Source organism: Pelodiscus sinensis, chromosome 1, assembly GCF_049634645.1.
Source record: "Pelodiscus sinensis isolate JC-2024 chromosome 1, ASM4963464v1, whole genome shotgun sequence".
Taxonomy (NCBI): Eukaryota; Metazoa; Chordata; order Testudines; family Trionychidae; genus Pelodiscus; species Pelodiscus sinensis.
Window position 1 is genome coordinate 200,907,784 of NC_134711.1, and position 26,171 is coordinate 200,933,954.

A 26,171-nucleotide genomic window follows, 5' to 3' on the forward strand; every position below is an offset into this window, starting at 1 on the left:
GCAGGAGAGCTTCCACCCCCAGAAGCCCGCAGAGCCAGCCCACTCCTCCCCATCGGGGGCTCGTACCCCATTCCTCCCTTACCTCCTTCCACTTACCCTTCCCTAGCCCCCCTTCTTATTGATGTACAAAATAAAGATAACGTTTCTTCCAACATTGACTCTGTCTTTATTGAAGAAAACTGGGGGAGACTGGGAAAAGGAGGTGGGAGAGGGGAAGAGAAAGGCTGGGAGAGGGGAGGGCAACTAACATGATCAGGGGTTGGGAACAGGTCCCAGATGAAGAGAGGCTACAGAGACTGGGACTGTTCAGCTTAGAAAAGAGGAGATGGAGCGGGGACAGGATAGAGGTCTCTAAAAGCAGGGGTTGGGTGGAGAGGGTGCATTCATAAAAGTTCTTCATGAGTTCCCATAAAGAAGGACTAGAGGACACCAAAGGAAAGGAATGGGTAGCAGGCTTGAAACTAGTAAGAGAAAGTTGTTGTTCTTGACAAAGCAAATAGTTAACCTGTGGAACTCCTTGCTGCAGGAGGCTGTGAAGGCTACAACTAGAACAGAGTTTAAAGGGAAGTGAGATCAAGTCATGGAGGTTGGGTCCATGGAGTAGTCTTAGCCAGGGGGTAGGAGTGGTGTCCCTGCCCAAAGTTTGTGGAAGGCTGGAGAGGGATGGCACGAGACCAATGGCTTGGTCACTGTCTTCGGTCCATCCCCTCCAGGGTCCCTAGGGTTGGCCGCTGTCGGCAGACAGGCTACTGGGCTAGATGGACCTTTGGTCTGACCCAGGACGGCCATTGTAAGCCTGCTCAGGGTCGGGGGTCTCAGTGGACCCCCTTGATTTTCATGCACACCTGCTCCTGGGTGGCCAGGCTGGCAGCTCTCCTGCCCTAGACGGCCACTTTCCTGTGCCTAGTGCGGAGATCGTGGACGAGGTCCACGATGTCCGCACTAGCCCAGGAAGGTGCCTGCCTCTTGCGGTCCAGGGCAAGCTCCCGGGAGCCGCCAGCCTGGTCCCGGGAAGAGGGGGTGGGCTGGGGGACATCGGGTGGGTGGCTCTGTGCCGTGCCAAGTGCAGGGTCTGCTGGCTGGGTGCTGGCAGGCTTGCACCTGGCACGGGCACCGTAGCCAGCCCCGTGCCCCTTTAAGGGGTCCGGGGCCGGGAGGGGGGCATAGAGTTTCCCTGGTGTTGGCCAGAGTGGCCACCAGGGAAACCTGGGGAGGGCTAGCCTCCCACAAGTTCGAATTAAGGGGCTACACACCCCTTAATTCGAACTAGTAAGTTTGAACTAGGCTTAATCCTCGTAAAATGAGGTTTTCCTAGTTTGAACTAAGCGCTCCGCTAGTTCGATTCAAATTCGAACTAGCAGAGCGCTAGTGTAGCGGCTATGAATGTTAGTTCGAACTAACGTCCGTTAGTTCGAACTAACAGTGTAGTGTAGACATACCCTATGAGACAAAACTTTAGCAAAACCAAAACACTTCAAAAGTCTGATGACACTTGTATGTTGTTTGGCCGGTAGTGAGATCATAGTGTAATACACGTTTCCAAATTCTGTGAGTTAGGAATTGTTGGAGAAAACAGTGACACCTTTTTCATCAAGATAGTCTGCATTGTACAAGATGTTTATACACAGGTCTTTGAGAAGGTCATAGGCATTGTACAAGACTTCCTGTTTTTATATATTTTTCTTTTTTCCTTTTCCATCCCCCAAAAAGGGGCAGAAAAGGCGAAGCAATTGGTGTTTATCATTGCAGGTCAAGTTGGAGGATCTGACAGCATGGAATTTAGTTTCTGTGCTAAAGAAATTAAACACTAACTTGTTCCATTTGGTAATTATCACCTGAAGCATTTAAATTCCTGCTCTATTTTCTTTTACATAGTATACAAGAAATTTCACTGAGTACCTGCTAGATCAAGTGGCACTGTAATTTTTTAATTTGTTTTTGTCCTTCAGGAAGGACACTTGTATTGTGTCCATGAGCTTTATTTTGACCAACTTAAAATATATACATTCTTTTAAACTAAAGAACATAGTGGTTTCTAGGTTGAAATGGCTTCCTGAGTTACTTTCTAATTAGGTTTTGTTTCTTAATGTCTGCCAAGCTTGTTATATGAGCAGCATTTGGCAGGATACAGCTTGGACCATCCCAGAAATATTTAATCATATAGGCAGCTTAGTCTGTGTCAAAGGTCAGTACATTATTGAATGAAACACCCCAGTCATTCAGCACTCTTTTTAACAGTGAAAACAACTGTTGAATGATTGGCCATTTCAAGAAAGACTGAGAAGTAGTTAAGTAACAACATTTTCACCAAGATATAGAGGCCAGACCATAGATGTGCAACCCTGAGAATAAAAAAGAAACATTCCTCTCTGTCAAGACATTTCATGTTATAGGAGTCTGTCTTTATGAGTCATCTTTTTAAAAAATAGTTGACATAGTTTTCTTTGCTTATCATGCCATGCAGTAAAGTTATATATGTATGTAAGGAATCTGATTTTGGGGTTAAATCAGAATTTTTCACACACTCCCTCAAATCCATATATGAAAACTGGAGTTTGGCCTAAAACATGGATTTTAATAGTTTTCCTCAGAGACCAGTTTCTTTCTATTTAAGGATAGAAATGTAGCCGTGTTAGTCTGGTGTAGCGGAAACAAAAAACAGGACTATGTAGCACTTTAAAGACTAACAAGATGGTTTATTAGATGATGAGCTTTCGTGGGCCAGACCCACTTCCTCAGATCAAATAGTGGAAGAAAATAGTCACAACTATATATACCAAAGGATACAATTAAAAAAAAAAGGAACACATACGAAAAGGACAAATCAAATTTCTATTTAAGGCTGAGTCTTGATGCTGTAATTTTACTGTTAATTCAAGCAGCTGGCTCAAATTTTCAATGCTAGTCACCTTGCAAAGAAGACCTTCAACTTACCATCCACTGCCAAAAGGATTCACTCAGTCTTATGCTGTATTAGGTAATTATTTTGTAGTTCAAAATTTACTGTAGAAACAACATGATGGTAAATGCATTGAAGATGCAGCTGGTAGTGCAGCCCAGCCTTTTCAAGTTAGAGATTGATTCCCATGTGTGTTATGATTGCTGCAATGGTGTTAGTAGCAGCAATGTGCTGCAGAATGTAAGCTTTTGTTTAAAAAATAGTTTTTCTAACCTTTTTATGTTAATTCTAAAGCAGTGTTTCTCAACCTTTTAAAATAAAGTACCCCTTTAAAAAAAATAAGTACCCCCAGTACCTACAGTTTTCAGACGCACAATTTTTTCTACCATTGCAAGACATTTGTTTAAACAACTTAATCGTAGCTGGGCAGATGATGAAATTTTTGGGTGTAAAAAGTACAAAAATAACAAAGTGCTGTAAAACTTAAAACAAAAATTCAGTTTTCTCCAAATTTCAGTTGTGTTGATGTACTCCCCTCCCCGCCCCCCGATTTCTCTCAAGTACTGCTAGGGGTACTTGTACCACTGGTTGAGAAACACTGTTCTAAAGGATGCGTGCACCCACTTGTGTCAGTAGGGTGTGATTCCAATACCTAATGATAATGATTTACATTTTAATAATTAGCTGCTTCACTTAAGATTATTTTACCAGAAACATCCATTTGATACATTATTCCATATTTCTATACCATTAGCTGCACTTGCCTGCATATCAAAAGCTCCAGCTTATCATATGGCAACTTACAAATTAATTGTGTACGTTTTCAGTACAAAAACTAAAAACATAGAGGCAGAGAAAAATAAAGATGCATTTATTCTTAATTTTATCTAGTATGACTGCATATTTTATTAGTTCACGGACCTTCTGGATGGTCATAACTAATTGGTTAATAGTTCTTAGCCTCTACGTATAGCCTTGCAAATTGCTTGATGCTTTGGGGTCCTGAGAAGGGCTTTCCTTATCTGATATTTGTGTTTTCCATATCTTCTAGAGTGGGTGGAATTCCTTTGATTGATTAAAGTTTTACATATGAAAGGAGAACCACTTCTTGCTGCTTAACTTGTATGCAAAAGCTTCAAGTGGAAAAACTTTAAAAAAATGAATGGTCTAGCAGCACCTTAAAGACTAACAAAACATAGATAGTATTAGCAGCTTTCCTAGGCACAGCCCACTTTTTTGATGGTTGTATTAGGATGTTTAGTGATTCCTGTATGTTCTTTTCCTCAGTTCTTTGCAAGAGACACCAGACAGTTTCTTATCACCGGTGTTACAGTGTACTTGTGCGGATGAGATGTTCTCAAGTACCTGTTTCTCACTATTAGGATCACCTGGAGTCTGAAAGTTACCATCTGAGAGATGAAGAATCTGATGCTCTATCATTGAAGTAGTCAGGGTCTGTTTCTTTTGGGTTTTGGATTGTTCAGCTTCCAGGCACCCATAATTCAGAGCATGTATATTATGCATCCTTTTTTTACTTGCCTCCTTCAGTTTTTTCTTATCTGTTGTTAGGAAAAATAACATTCAGGGGATAACCCTTAGTGGACTCTCTGGTGAAAGACTTCTCTCCTTTATGACCCAAATCGTGTCTCATAAGGGGATGAGCTATGGATGATCCATACTACAGATAGACGATATTATTTTACCCTTTTTTCTGAGTAGTAAGGTTCCCTGCTCTGGATTGCCCTTAGAAGTGTATTTATTTGCTTTAGTGATATTCTTACCCCCTTGAATATAAGAACTGTTACCCTGGGTCAGATCAGTAGTCCATCTAGTCCAGGGTCCTGTCTTCCAACAGTAGCCAGTGCCAGATACTTCACAGGGAATGACCGGAATAGGTAATTAATCACTGATCCATCGCTAATTGTCCACTTCCAGCTTCTGGAAGTCAGAGGCTAAGGCAGGAGTGGACAATAATTTTTGATGGGGGGGCCACTCCAAGATTTTGGAAAGTGGGCGAGGGCCACACTCTTCCAGGATATTAATGGAGGAATTTTGGGATCTGGGATGGAGGTTGGGTGCAGAAGGGAGCTTGGGGTAAGGCAAGGGAGGGGGAAGGGGGAGGAGCAACTAGTCGACTATCCTGTTGACTATATGATAAGCATTTCTTATTGGATAGTCCACTAGTCCTTCAGATCCCTAGTGCTTACCAGCAGAAATCTGTCTGCTGCAGGCTGTTTGCTTCTCCACAGGGCCCCACTCTGGGGATGAGGTGGGGAGAGTGGGGGAGATGAAGAGGGAGGGCCAAGGCTTCCTACAATGCCCCTGCTTCCAGCAAAAATTCTGAGTTCCTATTGCCCAGTGGGAGCTAAGAGATTTTGCTGGGGGATGGGAACAGCATGTGAAGTCTCCCATCTTCCTCCCCAGCCATCCAGAATGGAGAACAGCTGGCTTTTTAAAGTGTGAACTGTTCTCTGCCTAAGGGTTCTGGTGAGGCAACTGCAGGCTGGATCCAGTGGTTTGGTGGCCCGGATCCTGCCTCTGGCAGCCTCTTGCCCACCCCTGGGCTAAGGGCACCTAAAGGTGAGGATGCATCTCTGACCATCTTGGTTAATGGCTGTTGATAGGCCTGTCCCCTATGAATTTATCTAATTATTTTTTTTAACCCATTTATAGCCTTCACAATATCTCCTGGCATTGAGTTCCACAGGTTGACTGCACTGGCTGGAGAGATGGGTCCTTTGTTTCAAACCCGATGCCTATTACTTTCATTGGGTGACTCCTGATTCTTCCTTATTCATATTTTTAACACCTGTGATTTCATAGACTTCTGTCATATCCCTTCTTAGTCGCCTCTTGGTAGATTGCTCTCTGTGTGAACGAGGGAACCATAGTAGCGATCTCTGATTGGTTGAGTTAGCCATCAGCTGACGAGCGTGGGTTTTTTTTAACCACACTATGCCTCCTGTCAGTTGCTTCCAGTGCTGAAACTATCTGAGGAGGCAAAATTGGTCCTCTGACTTTCTCCTTTTCAAGTTTGTAGCAGTGTTAAACATCATCAGCTTCCAGTAGCAAGGGCATTTTGGTCCCCTGGAAGAAGGTGATGAGGCTGGAGGAGCTTCCAACCATTTCCCCCTGCTTAGATTCACCAATTGCAGCAGAGTCCCAGGTGAGGGAAAACTATTACAGGAATTTCTCCAGAAGAGGCGAGAGAAAAGGTGGAGAAAGGATAGAAGATAAAATAAATTTGCTGACTGAAATCACAAAAATAAATACCATGGTAAAGAAAGAGGAGCAGTAAGGAACACAGTTCTCTGAATGAAGGCAGACATGTCTGAAGAAGGCTGTCAAGCAGATCAGATCCATAGATGCAGGCTTCTCCTAACCCAGACCACTTTAGCTGCCTTTGTTGCATAAGAATCAACAAACACAGCTCAGAGATCTCACTTTGGAATTTTAACTCTTGTCTTTCAGGTGTAAATTGCCAATAAACTACTCTGTGCCCCTACCTAAACTTCTATTGTTTGGATAGCTGCTGTTGGCTGAGCCTTGAGCTGGATGCTGTTCTGCTTTCAGCTCTTGAATATGCAGATGGCATTGTCTTGTTGACTCAGTTCCATGAATCCCTGCAGTCTAGTCGGGCAAGTAGCAGTGCACGCTGGTCTGGTTATGAATTCAGATACAACTAAGGACTGGAGTGTTACCATCAAGCAGTGTCCAGCGAGACGTTGAACAGGAATCAAGTTGTTGTGGGGGGTGACTCCCTCATCACCTTTAGCTGATGATGAAGGCACTCACATGGACTCTGGGAGATCCCAGTTCAATTGCCCTGTTGTAGAGAAGGGATTTGAACTTTGGTCTCTTATACTGTACTACAGGAAAGTATTTTAGCCATTGGGCTACTGGCTATTCTAGTGTAGATTTCTTACAATCTCTTTTGTTGTGATATTCCGTGTATAAATGACTTACATCAGAAAATCATTTGGGGGCTACACACAGGTGACAAGAAAAAAAATGTCACTGACCTGGCTTCCAAGTGAGAGAAAGGAAAAACCCTTACAGATGTAGCCTCCAACTGAGAAGCAGACTTAAAAAAAACCCCCAAATTCCAGATACCCACCTCATTCCTTCAATCTCCAGTCCCGTGGGACGGAGTGGTGGAGAGAAGGGTTGTGCCGAGACTTAGGGCTTACCCAGAGCTAGATTAACTCTTTTGGGGACCTGGAGCTAGTAGATTTTGTGGGGCTCCTGTGCTTGGGGAGGTGGAGCCAAAATGGGGGTTCAGTGTGCTGGAGGAGGTTACCAGGAAGCAGGCTGTGTTGGGGGTGTGGAGTCTTGTAGGGAGGTAAGAGTGCAGGAGCAGGCTTGGAATGTGGAGTCTGGGTGGGAAAAGGCAGAGAATGGGAGTACCTAAGGGTATGTCTACACTACCCCGCTAGTTCGAACTAGCGGGGTAATGTATGCATCCTGAACGTGCAAATGAAGCCCAGGATTTGAATTTCCCGGGCTTTATTTGCATAAGCCAGCCGGCGCCATTTTTAAATGCCGGCTTGTTCGAACCCCGTTCCGCGCGGCTACACGCGGCACGGGCTAGCTAGTTCGAACTAGCTAGCCATTCCGAACTATCTGTACGCCTCGTGGATGCTCTCTTTCGAAAAAGCCGTTTGCATTCAAGAACGCCTTTTTTCAAAAGAGCACTTTCAAAAAAAGGCGTTCTTCTTCGTGAAATGAGGAGTACCACCGTCAAAAGAAAAGCCGTGTTCTTTCTCTTTAATTTCGAAAAAACGCGGCAGGTGAATTTTTTTCGAAAAAAGGCTACTTCTTTCAAAAAAACCCTGCAGTCTAGAAACAGCCTAAGAGAATGATGGCAATATATGTGATATGTTGTTATCAGAACAATAGGGTAAATAAACTAGGTTTCACGGCACCATAAATTGATATATTGATACCAAATAATTACTGTTCTTTCCAGTTCAGAAATTTCCCTCCAGAGTTTAGAGCTTCTTTGCACCACCACAACTTCTATTCTATGCCTGTATGTTATGCTTTGTAGGTTCAGATGTTCAGCAATTGCATCTCATGGTGAATGGAATTAGTGTGTGTTGTGTCTGTAGAAAAATGGATGGAAAACATAATTGATTTTATAGATTCCTGAGCAGTAGGACTGCATTGTTTGTGTATATATAAAATGTAAAACATAAGCAGAGAAACTTCATTATCCCGTGCAACTGGCATTTAATGAATGTTTAGTTCTCTTGTCAAATGCTAGCCAAAGCCTTGTCTTGTCTCTTCCCCATCTCACTTTTAACAAAGACCGTGTGCCCCTCCTATTCTGAAAAAATACCTTGCAATTGTAGGACAAATAGTGCATATTTCCAACAGGTGTATAAAGTGAATTTGAAATCACAGTGCTATGGCAAAAGAGTTTATTAATTTGCTTTCAAGACAGATTATTATATGTTGGAATAAACTCTGTATATAAACAAACTACATAAAGGTTTATGGATCTGTCAGTATTCAAGTGAGTTAGAATTGGCAGGAACAATGTCCTAGAGAGGTGCCCATTAGAAGGGTGCACAGAATTGTGTAGAGAGAAGGAAATCAACAAATAATTATGAAAGCTGCCAGCTTCCTCTACAAGGTAAGATGGTTTGGGTAGAACATCTCACATATTTAGCTAAAAGCTACAGATCAGCTATCAAATATGCAAACCTCAAAATACTCTCACAAAATAGCTTAATGAAAATATATTATGTAATTGTGAGATCCCTTGTGGGTCTCAAAACATGTGTAGTATTCTAAAGTGGATTTGATGTTTGGATATATATAGACCTGAGATTCCACTTCATGAAGAACTTTTTTTTGCATGTATTCATCAGTTTACATCTTCAAAGCACTTTACCACCATTAACCTATTAAGCCTCACAATGTGTCAGGGTGCAGGGTAACTGAAATGGATGGATTATCCTCCTGATACGTATGGGCCTCTTTCACTGCACAAAAAGTGTAAGTGCTGTAGCATGTCTGGGTTGGCTGATGGACTTACCAGAATTGCAGCTATAATTAACATCTTAAATGCCTATGTTTGCCATCACACTAATCATGTGCACATGTTTGCATCCAGATCTCAAGCATCTGTAACAGAATATTTTGGATTTAATGATTTGCCTAAGACCATACAGCAAGTAGTATCAGAGCCAAGATTAGATAGACTGACAGATATAAACTCTTTCTATGTTGCTGATCCCATATAACAATTGTCTGTTAAACTGCCACTGGAAGCAGATGAATAGTACTCTTTTGATTAATGTCTTAACTTGGGCCTGTATGCAGGAATTTCTGTGCTGGGGGAGGGAGGGTGAGCCATGGGAGGGACTGGTAGTTGCCCTGCCCCTGCAACCCAACCTCGCCCCTGGCCTCATTCCTGTGGGAGGAGTGGGGGAAATCAGCCCCAGCCTTCCCCCCAGCTAGCCAGAGCACAGGGGAAGAAGACTGAGGCAATGCGCCACCCCAGCCTCACGCTTACTTTTGTACGACCATCGGGTGGGGGAGTGGGATGCATTCGCACCCTTTTGCCGCGTACAGGCCTGTAACTGATCATTAATAATTCCATAGCAGTTTTCCTAAGAGTAAGGGCACTAACACAGGTTTCTTCCAGGTTGGTTAATTGTGTTCTACCTGCCAAATATTGCCCCTTTGTTTTTAGTTTTACCTGTTGTTGTTCGCTTCGTGTCCCAAAACTACTTTGAGCGGTTAAATAGGTGCTGTGCAGCTATCTTTGGGGTGAAGCATGTTGGTGTTGAGTCATTATTGCGTAGCTCTTGCCGCCAGGATCATGAGTTGCTGAGAGGCTTTACTAATGGTTGTAAAGTACAGTGTGCCATTGTACCTGGTTTGGTTTGCGCTCAGTTGAGAAACAGAAATTTTATCTGTGCTGCCCTGATGTTAGAAACAGTTTGCCAGGTTTAATTGGAAATTCAAATATTTTGATTTTTGTTAATCACTATGATGTATCTTTAAATGATAGAGCTGGAATAAAAGTATTGTTACATAACGTTGCTTGGACACTCTCATTTCTGTCTGCTTCTGAATAGTAGGAGCCAGTCAGCTCATTATCATTTCAAAAGGGTACCTGAAAACATACCCCTCTGGATAAATTGAAGGAGTAGGCTTGTAAGGAATCTTTTGGATCTCAGATCATGGTCTCTACTTTATTAAACATAGCATTAGGTGAAACTGACTAGCATTACAAAACGGCATTGTTTCCTACTGTATCCTGTTGCTTAGGTTCCCACATGCAGAGCCTAGCAGTAACCTATCTATTTTATCAGTGCAGAAATCTCTCTTCTATGTGCTCTGACAGGGAATATATTAAGCAAAGAGTGAGAGGAGAGTTCCATATTCTCAACTCTTAAATTGGCCACAATCTGAGAAGCTCTGGTATCTTGACAATGACACAAAATGCCATTTTTGTTTATGATGATGATGTTTTAAGTGCCACGGAATTGAAAATATTATTGCACCCATAGCAAAATGATACTTTGTTAAATGACTGTTTTTCCTCTTCCCCCCCCCCCCCAGAATCCTTCCTGATCATATTGATTTATTGCATTAGAAAACTATAATTGCTAACAGATTCCCCTCATATATACCTGTAAATTTTCACATGTAAATCAGTAGGTAATTTATTGATGTAGATTTATAGCCTGACTTGGGGGGGGAGGGCGGCTGTATTTGTATCCTTACACTTTTCTGGTGAAACAGTGATTCTTTTTTTTTATATATAACTTTTCCTTTGTAGCTGACCTGAACAATGTCAGATTTTCGGCTTACAGAACTGCCATGAAACTTCGAAGACTGCAGAAAGCGCTCTGCTGTAAGTATATGCCTGTACTTTATAGACTTTTTTTCTACTGTCTTCTGCCAAAACAGCAAACCTGTTTGACAACTTTTAAAAACAGAAAATACCTCATGAACTAAAGTCTGTCCTCTATGTGAACACTTTGGACCAGATTCATTGTCATTAATTCCAGTGCTTTGTACCACTTAAACCAAGCTCACCGATAAGACAAAAATAAAAGATCCAATTGTACATCAACAATTTCTAAATATGTTTCTTATCTTAGCCTGTTTCTTATGTATTTTTGCCACCCTCATTACTATAGTGCCTGAGACAGTCACACCACTGCTTTATAGCTCTTTTAGTAGTTAGAGTATTCTGTTTTAATTTTAAATATAAGTGAGAACCCAGGCAGGATCCTGGGTAGGCTTGTACAACCCAGACTAAAATCTGCACTACATCTTCATTGCTATCATTACCCACAATAGCTGTATCAAAGCTAACATGGGTATACCTTCACAACCTGCAGTCATATCTCTGATTGCCGTATGCACAAGGACTGTTAATTCACATTGGTCTAAAAAGAAAACTATGACTACATTATAATAAACACAAAATTAAACAATTTTAAATGCCCTGTGAAACAGTAATGCATAACATTTTCATTTTACTCATTTAGTTTTAGACAGAGTTTAATTACTGGGATAGTTGCAGACGTGTTTCTACTGTTTCTTCTGTTTCAACCGGGGAGTTGTGTTCACATGCTCTTTGGAATTGTGTCAAACTTCAATATCTTTAAGCAAATGGGGAGGCATGAGTTAAAGTGAGGAGTTTCACTTGAACAGAATTAATCCTTGTACGTCCTGCATTGATGAACACTTTCAACAGTATCTGAAAATTCTGGCAGCATAACGAAAGATGGGAGAAGAATTGCCAAATCCCTATAAGCCTACACAGTGTTTCCAAATTCTATGAGTTTAGAATGTTTTGCCAGTGATATAGTGATAAAGGATTAGCTATGAAATTCCTAGAGATTAGAAATATAAATATCAATTCTGAATATTATTCCTCTTGCCCCTGAAAACGTTCAGGATAGCACGATATCATTCCCATCTTTTTTTCTTTTTAAAAAAAAATATACTATTTTAATTTGCGTACTACTTCTGAAGGGGTAAACACCAAACACAAAAATGTTCCAATAAAAACAATGAGGAGTCCTGTGGCACCTTCAAGACTAACACTTTTATTTGGGCATAAGTTTTCATGAGCTGTAGCCCACTTCGTCAGGTGCATGAAGTAGAAACTTCAGTTAGCCTTTAAGGTGCCAAAGGGCTCCTCATTGTTCCAGTAAGTTGCATCCAGCCATGAATCTGCTATGCTGCTTACTTCTTAAAAACTCTACTGTATATAAAGATTAAGGTTTATGTTTTGCATTAGTACTAAATTTTATAGAGAGTTTCAAGAGTGGATAAAAACTCAACATTGATGGGCTTTTCTATTACAAATAGGAGTCTATAAAGGTCTAGAATAAATAGAATGTTATAAGGCGGGGTGGGGAACCTTGTTTGGGTCTGGGGCTGCCCACCCACAGAAAAATCAGTCAGAGGCCACACACAAGTGAGAGGCAAAAAACCAAAAATCCCTCATGTAGCCCCTGACTGAAAAGGAGAAAGACACTCCCCACATTCCCCTTGCCCACCAGAGCTTAAGGTGGGTCTCAGCCTAGTAGATTTTTGTGTGCTCCAGCCTCGTGGTGGCATAGCGGGGGGGCTGAAGCACCAGTGTGAGCTCCCCAATGCTGGGGGGACCATGAGCCTCAGGGACTGGATCCAGGCAAGCTGGGGGCTGCATCTGGCCCTCAGGCCTATGGTTCCCGACCCCTGGTATAGGGTAATAATAATTTAAACTTTTAATGAATTACATGGTTCTCACCAGGCAGTCTGAATATATAGGTGTAACTGAGATGCTTTTGTGCCTGAAAATATGGAACCAAAACACTTTGATTCAGGTCTGGATCTTGTTGACCTAATTCCACACACTGTTGGGTATGATGGGAAGAAGGTTCTTGGGGTTTAGAAATATGAACTACACGGGAAGAGAAACTGGCTCCATTGATGTCAGTAGCACAGATTTCACTCCCAGTATTTATGAAAAAATTTTTTTAATGTTTTTCTTCTGTCCAACATGAGTAAAGAAAACTCATGTTGTGCTGCTGTTTTCACATTTTTTACAGATTCTCAGTTTGTTAGACAAACTATTGCAGGACATCTGTTTCTCTTATAAACATTGAAGATCCACCCTGCTATATTACTATATTTATACTGGCACATGGTTCCTTCTTTCTCATACTGTCTTAACATGTTTATGGTACAGTTTGTCTCTAAGTGTTTACTTGAAGGCAAGTGAAAATGTTCTGAGATCCAGGTGTTTTAACAAACATGCAGTGGCACCTACACTAAATACCTAAGCACATTCTTTAGACTTCTATCCATAGAGAGTTGTTTGAGGAGTCTGGATAACTATGGGTTGTATTCACTATTTGGGAAGCAATATTCCTGCAAAGAACAAAGACACCATCATTAAATATTCCTATCTTATAATTTCACGAGCATTTATTAACCCAAAGTAATTATGCTGCAAAGTTATTACAGAGTTTTACACTCTGTCTTTCCATTTGGCACTAATAGAAATTGAACACTATTTTGGATCTCCAGGCATCAAGACACAAACAAGGGAGTTCAAATTTCCAATTGAAGTAATTGCTTTGATCACTTTCCTTTTTACTTCATCTTTGAAACTTGGCAGGGAAAGAGCAAAGTCTTTGATTTGAATTCTTTTTCTGCAAACCCATCAGATCTGTAAATACAAGATATTATAGTTATATCATAGAAGGCCTTGAGAACTGGAAATGTGGCCTGTTTCTAAATGTTAAAAATGAAAATGCTTTTTAATAATTAGAAGTATTTAGACTGTTTTTGTTTTGTGTCTTTACATGATATTGGGAAGCTAAGCATAAGAATGAGTTTAGTATAGTTTATATGTGTGGCTGTAAAGATATATTAAGGCTAAAATGAGACATGTAGAAAAGTGGTGATCCTGCACAAATAAATTAATGTGCTGAGAAATGTTTGCACATATTACCCAGAAATATTCTCAGTTATGACACTAGCCTGCTAGCATTACAGCATATTATGTACACACTGGATATAATCATTTCACTGTTGCTTTTAAATGTATATTCCCCTTTGATAATCACATCAAAGCATGTTAATTTTCTTATGTACAGAATTGCTTTTAAAATAGATCAAGTGCAATCCACATCTGAACATTATAATGTCAATAAAATTCCCTTGCTCTACAAATTTCTCCTCGAGATTCAACAAAAGAAAAAAATGCAGCAGTTTCTCTACCAATTAATCTTCTTTTGCTCTAAGTATACTAACTAGATTAAAAGATTTTTGTTATACAAGTAGAGACCATCAGGTTTACTCAGGCATGCATTTTGTGAGTTCCATGTATATTTTTAACCAGCAACCATATGTTTAGTTTCCCTCCATTTCATATATGACTACCATTGATTATATGCTGAATACTGGACACCTGCTAAAATTACATGTATTCCAGCAAGTTCAATGGCAATAATTTAGAGCTATGCAATACAAATGTTCTTATTAACATCAAGTTGACTGAGCCCTGGTTAAAAGAAATAAAACTAAAACTATTATGCAGTATTTAACGTATCTTTTAGGTTCATATAGGAATGAGTGACAACCACCTGTGCCCATACATGTCTCCGGCATGGGAGGCGGGGAGGGAAGCTGACCATCCAAGCAGACCCTCTCCACCTGGCACTCTTCACCCTCCATACCTGGCTGGGCCCCTGAAATGGACCTACCTCTCCTGGTACCTGGTGCTGTCTTCCTCAGGAAACACATGGGGGTAGGCATGCAAGCCACATGCCCACAGCTGCTGTCTTTCTGCACTGTGCAGGAGGGAAGGGACAGGAGCTGTATCTGGCTGTGGGTGTGGAGGAAGCCCATGTTTTTGCAAAGCTCATCTCTTTCTCCCCGCTCATGCCTAGTGTGGCTAGAAGCAGCTTGTCCCTTCCTGTCCATCTAGTGTTGAAAGGCCGCTAACACCTCCAGGCTGCCACTGACGTAACTCAGCCAACTTCAGCTACAGTGCAGGCAGGAAGGAATTAAGTCATAAGGATGCATTGTGCACAGGGCCCATGGAACCTGACAGCAGAGTCTCCGATGAATCCACCCACAGAGGTGATTCAGCAGGGGATGGTGCCTATGGGAAGGGAGGAGCCCAGGGCTTCTTGGGGACAGGACCAGGGTGAGGGGGTGGGGGCGGAGTGGGGAAGCAGGAGAGGGAAGAGGGTTCTAAGTTGTTCTAGAGCCTGCAGTTTGGGGCATGAACAAGCTGGAAATCACTCTCTACTCCACCATTTCAGAGCTTAGATGAGGGGTGGAGAGGCTGCCCTGGGCCAAAGCTGTGCATATGCAGGGCTCAGCTCCTCATGGCCAGCACTCCAGACCAGAGGGTCTTGAGCTTTTGTGGGATGCTGGCCCAGTCAGAGTTAGAGGGGGAAGGAAGGAACCTGCCAGCCAGTCTGTTGGTGAACTGAGTGCTCTAGCCAAGAGCTGGTTCTCCACACAGTGCTGGGAGTAGCACCCTCTGGAGAATCAGTGGGGCTAGGAAGGTGAAGGGGCCCTGGTGGGGAAGAGAGAGGGCAGTGATGGGGGAGCGTGTAAAGAGGGCTCATGAGTGGGCAGCCGTGGTGACATAACCAGTTGCCACGTGGACCTGCCTGCACTCATTACACTCCCACAGGTCCCAGTGTGTAGCCAGTGCTGTCTGGAAATGGGACAGGGGTAGAGGCCTACTGACTGAGAGCTGGCATGCAGTAGGGGCTGCTCTGTTGGACCAACGGGAGAGTGGTCAGCCCTGTGTGTTGCATCTTCATCCCACACCAGGTTTATACATCCACCTGATCGTCCGCCACTGGACATTCTCCAACTCACTCCTAGTGGGTGGGCAGCAGACGAGCAGAGATCTGGACAGCAGCAGGATATGCTACTACAGATGGAGGAGGCAGAAAATACAGAAAATACAGGACAGTTTTCCCATTTTAAAGAAAAAGGACATCTGGTGCTGTCCCTTTAAAAACAGGACATGTGATCATCCTACCTAAAATTTACCTCTTATGCATTGTGTGATGGTGCATTCCATATGCTTTATGAAAATATGCTTATGAATAGGACATAACTGCAATATGGTTGATGTGAAACGCCCCTTATAAGGTATCACTGAAAAAGTTATGATCTAGTGATTATGATTTTCCCACTTATATGCAAGTATCATTTCTATATCTGAAGTTGGAAACATAATCTATAAGCTTGTGTTATTAATGTAGTCGTGCTAAATGAGGGCCATTAGTAATATTGAAAGAAATTAATGGCCCAGTACTCAGGACAATTACCTTGTTTTTCCAGGAAGCTTGGGAGGAAGGTCTGTAGTTGGTCCTACCAAGACAAGTGGTCATGTCACCTGATACTAGGACCCCATCTTGGGTGCTGTTCTTTTCCACTCTAAGCGGGGGGGAAAAAGTTTAGGTTCCCGCCTTTTGCAAAACATATAAAGGTGGGAAGCTAAACGACAGGGGCTGCAGCTGCCAGTCATCAAAACACTCCTGCTTACCAATCAAGGTGACTGTTGTAAACATCTAAGACTGAATGGGGGGAAGGATTTAGCCCAGACCAACAGGCTGTCCAATCTGTGAAAGAAGCTTATCAGAATAACTGAGGGTGAGATATTCCATGTAACTAGTTCCTTAGCTTGAATGTTTTGTTTTTATTTTGCTTAGTAGCCAACTTTGTCCTGTCTGTCCCTTTTATGATCACTTAAATCCTTCCTTCTATACTTAATAAAATCACTTGTTTATTAATAATCCTAGTTGAACTCTTTTGTGGGGGTGGGAAAAAGTCTGAACATATCTTTTCACCCTGAGAAAGAGGGTGAATATGAGTTCAATTTGTATAAGACTTGATACAGAGTAAGATGGGTTTATCTGGAGTTCAGGATCGATCAAGGCAGTACAGTAGGGTGCAGAGAGAAACTCCTTTATCTGGGCTGTCCCAGAGCTGAGCTGATCTCAGTGTCTATATTACACTGCCTGCAGAGGGCTGCGACCCCACCTCTGTGTCATTGCTGGAGGAGGCTGGAGGACTTTGCTCAGCAGGACAGAATGAGAGGTACCCAGGAGGGCAGGAATAGAAGCTCAGTGGTATCTCAGTCCGTCAAGTGAACCCCTCACACATTATCTTGATGTTTTCCCATGTTTCAGGTTCGATTACCAGGGTTCCCCTGGCCCCTTCCTTAATGAAGAATGTGAGCCAGTCATAAGCACAAACCCCCACTTCTTCCTTCTTTAAAGGCCAAGTATTGTTTACCTGTGGCTGGGATGTACAGCAGGCATGTAATTCTCCAAATGTGCATGCACGCACGCACACGCGCACACACACCCTGTTTATCTAAAATAATTGGCCAAGCCTTACACTGTAGGCATCAGTGGCCAGAATACTACTGACTCTTTGTGAAAATTGGACTATGTGTGCAATGAGATCAACCCACAGAAGCTACCCAACCTGTAACTCCTTGAGTTTCAATTGATTTATTTAAAACCAGTGGAAATCCTTGGGTGGATTCATAACTCTTTATTTCCCTATATGTTTAGTTGACTACATTAAGCAGAACTATGGCGGTTATGGTCATGTGGGTGTGTCCATATTTTGAGAAGAGTCTGAGCATGATGTCTCAGGGCGGGGGGAAATGAATCCTTGGTATTTTTTCCTACCAAGCGTTTGATGACTTTGGGGGTTAGGTCAGAAGAGGTAGAAGTTGTCTTAAAACAGTCTGGTGTCACACCACCCCATGCATTATTAAACATCATGTACATCATACCCTTCATACAAGAGAGACGGTTTGATAAATAGAACAAAATTAAATGGTTTTTAACAGTCTCCCACTTATTAGTGTTAAAAGCTTTCACAAAATAAAATGGCCCATGTTTATCTGTAGTCACATGTGTATAAATAAGCTCCCACCCAGATTCTTGAGTGGTTCACTTAGCTACCATTGATTCATTGTTACAGAAGAACTGAGCATTCAGCCTAAAGCTCTGAGTTAAAGGTGTTATGAATGCAGTGCTGCATTTCCAATTTGGCTAATAAATTGTTATGAAAGAAAAACATCTTTTTATGCCCCTGAGATATAGGGCTCATAAATTGGCTGTTGAACAAGAAACTCTTCTTAGGATGGTTACTTTTTTATATGTCAGTAAATGAGATACAGTCTCCAGAATGAAAATGCTTTAGATTTTAAAAATACTAAATAAAAATATCATTGTATAAACTAAATCTTTTAGTATAATAGTAGAGACATGTATATCATTACATACTACTTTTATTTGCTTTAGGATTTGGGCACACTAAACACCGAGGCTAAGATTTTTCAGATGAACTTAAAGGACTTAAGATCACAAGTTTCTCTGATTGTTTTCAATGAGATCTATATTTGGAAATTCCTTAGGTACTTCTGAAAATCCCATCCATATTGTATAACTCCTTGCAAATTATTCAGTGACTGAATCTGGAAGACTGAAGTAGAGAATTTTTCCTGTTTCAATGCACAAAGTCAGATTTGTCCTTGACGGAATTTTAAGTTGCATCAGAAGTGAATTTGGCCAATGTGACAATAAGTTATTGCTTCACTGAGCAAAGTTATTAAAAAAAACCTGTTAACTTGCAAAGTATTGTTGCTTGTGGAATCTCGTTAAATTTTTATTATTATTTCAAAGAGAAGAAGCATGGTCTTGTGGTTAAAGCACTCACTTGGGATTTGGGGACCTTGGTTCCATTCCCAGTTCTGTTACCAATTTCTTATATGACCTTCGGGTAGGGACAGATTCTTCTACTCTTTATCACATTATGTCTTACAATATTCTGTAATTATCCCATTGAAATCAACTCAGTGTGTGCAAGAGTGGCAGAATTTGTCCTTTAGTCTTCTTCTTTGTTTACTTCCTTATCTATGAAGTAGATAAACAATACTTCTACACTTCATAGAGATGGTTTGGGGATAAATGTTTTAATATTTGTGATGTTCTTAGGTGTTATGGCAATAGTGAAAATATAGATAACCTCATTTTCTTGTTTTCATGTATGAAAATTAAACCTTGATTCTAAATTCATTTTAAAAATCATCTCTCAACACACGGAATTGTGTGGTAAAATGCTTCCCTCAATCAATTGATACTAAATTGCTTTTGATGTTAGTAGGAGGAGCATATAGAGATTAAGGGTAGTAAGTATAACTGTGTGAAAAACAGAAGTTCCATTTAGTGAAGGATTTTTCCATTTTACTTCATTATGAATCAAAACAAAACACAAAATCTTCAAAACTCTCCACAAAGAAAATTTCTAGGGAAAAAAATATTTCAGATTGATTGAAGCACTTCATTTTGACAAAATTGTTTCATTTTGGTTTTGACTTACTTTATATTACAGACATTATTTTATATTTTTATTGTATGTTAGATATGTCAGTTTGATAGACCCTCAAATTCCAATGGAATATGGCCCTACTGACATTTCTCCCACCATCTCTAGAGTTAGTGGTATTTTATTTGCCAAAATAATGCCGTGATGGAAATGGATGGAAAACCTCATTAAAGTTGGCGTGTACCAGAATTGAAGCATGTTCATTGTGGGTTCAATCAAATACTATCAACAAGAACATAAAAAATCAATTACATTATTTTATATGCATAGAGTAAGACATTTTATTTATATGGTATCCAACAGTGTGGTATGTCCTCTAAAGACAATATGAAACCATTCTCTGACTTATACTATGTATAGTATAAGGCCCAGTCATGCAAAGGCCTTAATGCCCATCTAAGAGTTTGCAGGATCAGGATATAAAAGGTTCTCTGACAAAGAATACTTGGAGAATACGTGTTGGAGAAGAGGATAAAAACTTACCAATTTATTAATTAAAATGTATTTTTGTTGGTGGGGGGAGCTTACTGCTTCAAATGACTGAGTGTTTTTTATGATTATGAATGATTATTTTATTTTAAAACAGTGGATCTCCTGAGTCTGCCTGCTGCATGTGATGCCTTGGACCAGCACAACCTCAAACAGAATGACCAGTCGATGGATATCCTACAGATCATTAATTGCTTGACCACCATTTATGATCGACTGGAACAAGAGCACAATAACTTGGTCAACGTCCCTCTCTGTGTGGACATGTGCCTCAACTGGCTGTTGAATGTCTATGACACGTATGTGCCAGTAGTCTGAGTGTATTGCATTAAAAGGCTTTAATGATGGTTGGGGATAATAAGCTGTTTTCCTGGTTTCAAAATGAGTGTCTCAGAGCTGGAAAGCCAGTGGTCATAGTGCACATGTAATAAAACTAATGGCTTAGTGGTTGCACTTAGCTGAATCAATATATCCTGAGTTAGGCTTGGAATCCGAAATTGTTTTATTAAGCTAAGAAGTGAGAGAGCTGGAAAATAGTCCATTTTAAAGTAGAATGTTCTGTGTAACAATAGAGTTATTTTTCAGAACTCCATCCCATCATTAGGTTATGACTTTGCAAGGCATTTCTGAATTACCTTGTTAGTACATCTTTATCTTTACCAAATAAGGGTATTCTCAAAAAGCAACAGCATAATCTTCGGTATATGTGTGCTCCTGCTTGTCTACATTTCCAGCAGTTAAGCCTATCAGGGTGACACACTTTCTGTAGCTTTTAGTATGTAATCCTTGTTAGGTGTTAGAATCAGGGTCGCAATATGTTTGTAAGCTTTAATAGTCAACAGAGCTGAGTGAATTTTAGCAGGTTAGAAATGTCTTTTCTACAATTCAGTTTTAGTAAATGAAGAACACTTCAAAATGGCATTTGGAAATACAGGCAGTCCCCGGGTTACGTACAAAGATAGGGACTGTAGGTTTGTTCTTAAGTTGAATTTGTATGTAAGTCGGAACTGGTACATATTGTAGGGGAAACTCTAGCCAAACATTTCTCCAGAGCTCAGTTTTATTCTCCCACACCTCACTTCCCTCAGTCCTTTATTCTCAAGCTGAGGTGTCTGCTGAGAAAAGCCACTCCGCGTTTCCCTGGTCTGCTGGGGGGGGGGGGGGGAGAGAGGGCGCTAGCTTCGCGTCTCCCTGGTCTGCTGGGGGGGAAGCAGCTAGTGCGGGGTTGCCTCACCCTGTTTGTAAATAGGGATCCGATGTAAGTCGGATCCATGTAACCCGGGGACTGCCTGTACTTGTGAATTTACAAACAATGGGGTAAATTTACTTTGATAATCTTATAGAAATTCCATTCAATCTGCTGTTTTAATCAGCTGCCTCATATTGTTTGGACATCTACTAACTGACCCCGTAATTTAAATAAAGCAGACTAGTTTTGGATTATTGGTGAATTGACGGTAATAAACAGCTTTGTAAATTCTGTGAGAAAATTTGGCAGTCCAAGCCCTGACTTGGTTACTTAAGATTAGAAATAAATATTAGGTATCCTTAAAGTTAGACACATACAATGTGGCTGAATAAACGTGTGTAAATGAAGAGAGAATGTGCTTTTAATTTCATCAGCGTTTTGGATTAAATTACAAAAGTTCCATAGCATAGAAATAGTTCTATGCCTCAGTAGTGCATCTTTCATCAAGTTTTAATCGATCCTTATTGATTCTGTATAAGAAACTGCAGATGCCTCCCAATCTCCTCCTTGGATAGTCATTCTTCCATGTTATATTAAATATTGTGATTACACTAGATTTTTGGGGGTTTTTTGCTTTGTTTACTAACAATAGAGAACAGGGCTATTTTTAATATTTAGGATAGATTTTTTTTTAATCTATTTGAGTTTTCAGAAAATATCTGATCCAGGTTTGTATTTAGACCCACATATTATAAAAGTTTAAAAAAATGTTAGGTTTGTACGCTGGGCAACAAAATCCACCTGCTTGCTTTTCCTCATTACTTTGTCTTTCTAAATCCAGTTTCATTATGACCATTTATCTGGTTGAAACCAACTGCATTGCAAATTTGTAACGAGGTGTACCGGTAGTTCGGAATAGGAATCCTAGTCCGAACTACCTAGTTCGAACCCCGTGTAGCCACGCTGCACGGGGTTCGAACCAGCGGGGTTTTAAAAATGGCGGCTCCCCGCTTATGCAAATGAAGCCCGGGAAATTCAAATCCCGGGCTTCATTTGCAAGTGCGGTATGCCTACATTACCCCGCTAGTTCGAACTAGCGGGATAGTGTAGACATACCCATAGAGACTTAGGAGTGAGGAAAGCACAGAGCTTTTCACTGATGTTTTCTGTTAGTTATACTGGTTGAACAGCCAAGGGTCAAATGTATTTAGCTTTACTGATAGGATAAATAGACAAATTCTCCAATGATTTTCTTGATTTTGTTTTCTTATTAGAGAGCATGTGACTTTTAAAAAATGCCCTTTTTTGCATTTATTATGCTTTCGAAATGTTACTTGTAAAGGTATTGATAACTAGATCACGCTACTGGTCTAATTTGGGATGCAGTCTTGCAATTATTTAGTAGGTTTCAAATTTGCTTTAATTGATCAGACTTTCATACTCATATTCAGTAACATGCTAAATTATCTGTTTGACTTAGGAGGCAGGGAGGAGGGCGCAGCCAACTGAACAACTCATGCTTCATGAAAGTTCCAATTTAATACACATTTTTACAGGAAAATCATCATGCTACACGTCTCTCCTGTAAAATTTGCATGAGGCTGATATTCATTAGTCTGGGTTTCTCAGCGCACAAACAATAATGAATTTGTAAAGGATCTGAATAAGGGGAGGAAATGCAAAGAAGGAAATAATAACAACGTTAAACTTTTATAAGTGAATAACAAATGCTAATTTATAAATAGAAAATAATATTTTAAAAATGGAATGTGTTTAGGGATCCAAAATCTGCTGTTCTACCCATGTAAATCTGTATTGTGTCTGTTCATTTCAGTGGAGATTTTGTTGTTGTTTTGTTTTACAACTAAAGTATGTTAGTCTTATGTGAGAGTACAATTTGGGCCAGTGCGTGCAACTGGCTTTTCTGTTGACCTTGATAGTACAGGATGCTCTTCTGTAAACTGGGACTCTCTGGTCTGGCGATATCCGTGATCCAGCATGACCATGAATATTCCTGGATGAGAGCCCCGGAGCAAGATGGCCAGCTGCTGGAAGTCTGGCACAGCCTGCCAAATCTGGTGGTGGTGGGGTCGCAGCAGCCCAGGCAGTGGTGGGACAAAGGCAGCCCAGGTGGTGGCAGGGCACAATCAGGACTTGCCTGCCACTCAGCTATATGGCCATGGCAGCCTGGAAGGGGTAGCGTGGGGCTATGTGCCACCTGGCCAGCAGTGGGGCTGAGGCTAGCCTGCAGGCAGCCTAGCCAGGAAAAAGGAGCCAGCAGCAGGGAGGGGCAGCAGGCTGAGAGGCCAGGGTCAGGGGACCTCCCCTGCTCTGGCAAATTTCCGCCAGATCCTGAGGTGGCCGGACCAGGGAGGTCCAACCTGTATTACAGAGGATATTTATTTCTTGGCTAAACTGTTCATATACTGTGCAGCACAATGTGAGGTGCCCTTTATAATTGTATACATTATTATTCTCATTTTCATTTACAAAAGTGAAAGTTGAATTTTTTAGGCAGAAAATTAATGATAGACCTCTGCCTAAAGGAGTTGTTAGACACATGCTTATTGTATTGTACACATTTTGATAATTTGTTTGGGGAAGCAGGATTGTTTTGTTTAAATATAACAAAATTGGGATTTTAGATGGAAGTTAAAGTTAATTGAAATAAAACTGAGTTCTGAGAAGGATTTCTATGAGGCACAGTCATAGAGGATCCTGTGGCCTGTCCCTTGGTGAGTGTAGGGCTTGGGGCAACAACCCCTCTGCCCAAGGCCATGCCCCTGCCCTTCCTCTTACCATCCTTGCTCTGCCCCCCCATCATGCTCCAATTGCGACCCTTCCCTGAAGCTTCCCCCCCCCCCCCCCCGAGTGATGCTGTCCAGGGGATTACTGGGGATCCTGGCATAGGATAGCAGCAAGAGTCACTCACTCTCCTTTGCCCCCTACACTTACTGCACTTACTCTCAGCAGTGAGAGCTGTGAGAAGCAGAGCAAGCCCACAGCCTGCTGCGCTCTGTTCCACCACCCATCTCCCAGCCAAATTGCTTGGCTTTGCAGTGGAATGGTCTAGGGCTGGATTACTCCAGTTCCCACCACCACAGTGAAGTGCAGTGAACCATCTGGGAGATGGCAGCAGAATGGAGCAGCCTACCTGGTCACTCTGCTTCCTGAAGCTCGTGCCACTGTGATGAGTGCAGGGATGCCCAACCATTGCTGACGTCCTAAGCCAGATCCCCCAGGTAATTCCCCAGGGCCCCTCCCCCCCCAGGTCCCATGGGCTAACATCAATATGGGGGGGACCATCTCATACATAGGATGGTTGGAGCAGCTTCTGTGGGACCCCCAAAGTGCAGGGCCCAGGATGGCCACTCCAGTCAGTTCTGTGGACTGAGATAGATCAGCTGTAGTCATATGGAAGCTACAGAGCACAATTGGATAGGGGAAAGTAGGATGACTAGACACCACATATAGACTGGAATGGGCCTATACAAGTTAATTAAAGTGAGTGGAAAGTGTTTGAATGTTACCTCTCTGGTGTCACTAATGAGGGATAGTGATAGAAATGAGGGAGGCATGTTTCAAAATGTTCACCTCTTCCCAGTAGCACTGAAGTCAGATTGCCCTTATGGAAGAGGATGACTGAATATACAGTAGGGAACCCCCCCTCTTCCCTGAAGACATCTTGCTTTCACTTCCATTGTAAACAGTGGAAAGTGTCATCCATATTAAAAGATTAATTGTTTGTAAAGTCGCTTATAGCTTCATTCCTACTGAATACAAAAGGAAATGGCAGCCATTTTAAAAGAGGGCAGTTCTTTGTGGCATTTTCTGTTTAAGAACATTTATTAGTCAGTCCTTGCTGAAGTACTTTCAGTTTTAAATATTAAAAGAAAAAGAAAAAAAAAACCATTAATCATTTAAAATGTCTTCAAATGTATCCACTTTCAGTTTATGGAAAATTTGAAGAGTACACTTGATTTGGTTATTAAGATCATTTGGACTAGAAAAACAGAATGGCACACGCTATTGCATTTTAAACAGGGCCCATTTTAATATTAACTCTCAAACTGAAGGTGTTGTACATGTGAATGTTCAGAAAAATTATTCTGTAGTCAGTAAGTGTTGTAATTGTGGGGAGACACCCTGTCATTGCATACATGTTAAGAGTCATTGAATCCCTGATTGAAGTGCAGAATGTAGCATTAATTATGGAATGGCAACCAGTTACTTGTCTTGGAGCTGTTGATTAATAATATTTAACCAGTATATTCAACAGGCCATGTATAGGATATACAAGAATTCATTTTTGTGAAGTAGTAGTAGAACCTTAGAAATGTTGTAGTAGAAGCCATCAAGTCCAGCCCTCTGTGCTCAGGCAGAAGCATCCCTGTTTTTATTTGTCCAACCTGTTCTTAAAAACCTTTGGGCTACGTCTACACTGGCATGATTTTCCAGAAATGCTTAAAATGGAACAGTTTTCCATTATAAGTATTTCCAGAAAAAGAGCGTCTACATTGGCAGGATGCTTTTCCGGAAAAGCCCTTTTTCCGGAAAAGCGTCCATGGCCAATGTAGACGCACTTTTCTGGAAAAAAGCCCCGATCGCCATTTTCGCGATCGGGGCTTTTTTGCGGAAAAGACTACTGTGCTGTCTACACTGGCCCTTTTCCGGAACAGTTTTCTGGAACAAGGACTTTTGCCCGAGCAGGAGCAGCATAGTTTTTCCGGAAAAGCAGCTGATTTCTTACAGTAGATCGTCAGTGCTTTTCCGGAAATTCAAGGGGCCAGTGTAGACAGCTCGCAGCTTATTCCGGAAAAGCGGCTGATTTTCCGGAATAAGTGGCCCAGTGTAGACACAGCCTTAGTGATTATCAGGGCTCTAAGATTTTAATTTTAAAAGCTACATTATTCTCCTAAATAAGTCCTTATATGTGTGGATTATATTACCAATCAATGTTTGTTTTATGTATCATCATCAACAGGGGTCGAACAGGAAGGATCCGTGTCTTATCTTTTAAAACCGGTGTAGTTTCCCTGTGTAAAGCACATTTGGAAGATAAATACAGATGTAAGTCATGTGTCTTAATTTACATTTTATTTCATTTTTATTTTTTCTTGTATATCATGGAATCATAGAAATAAGGGACAGAAAAGACCTGTTATATCTTCTAATTCTTCAGTGAAGAAC

The 26,171-nt window shown here is 41.3% G+C and overlaps 1 protein-coding gene across 17 annotated transcripts in view; it reads left to right on the forward strand.

Moving 5' to 3' along the window:
• The window catches only part of DMD (dystrophin), a 2,108,520-nt gene that overhangs the window by 1,999,515 nt on the left and 82,834 nt on the right, over window positions 1-26,171 (forward strand). For all 17 annotated transcript variants that reach the window (XM_075916549.1, XM_075916586.1, XM_075916651.1 and 14 more), the window contains 3 exons: window positions 10,698-10,772; window positions 19,890-20,091; window positions 25,966-26,051. In XM_075916549.1, coding sequence (XP_075772664.1) covers window positions 10,698-10,772; window positions 19,890-20,091; window positions 25,966-26,051 — 363 coding nt within the window. The remainder of the gene's footprint in view (window positions 1-10,697; window positions 10,773-19,889; window positions 20,092-25,965; window positions 26,052-26,171) is intronic.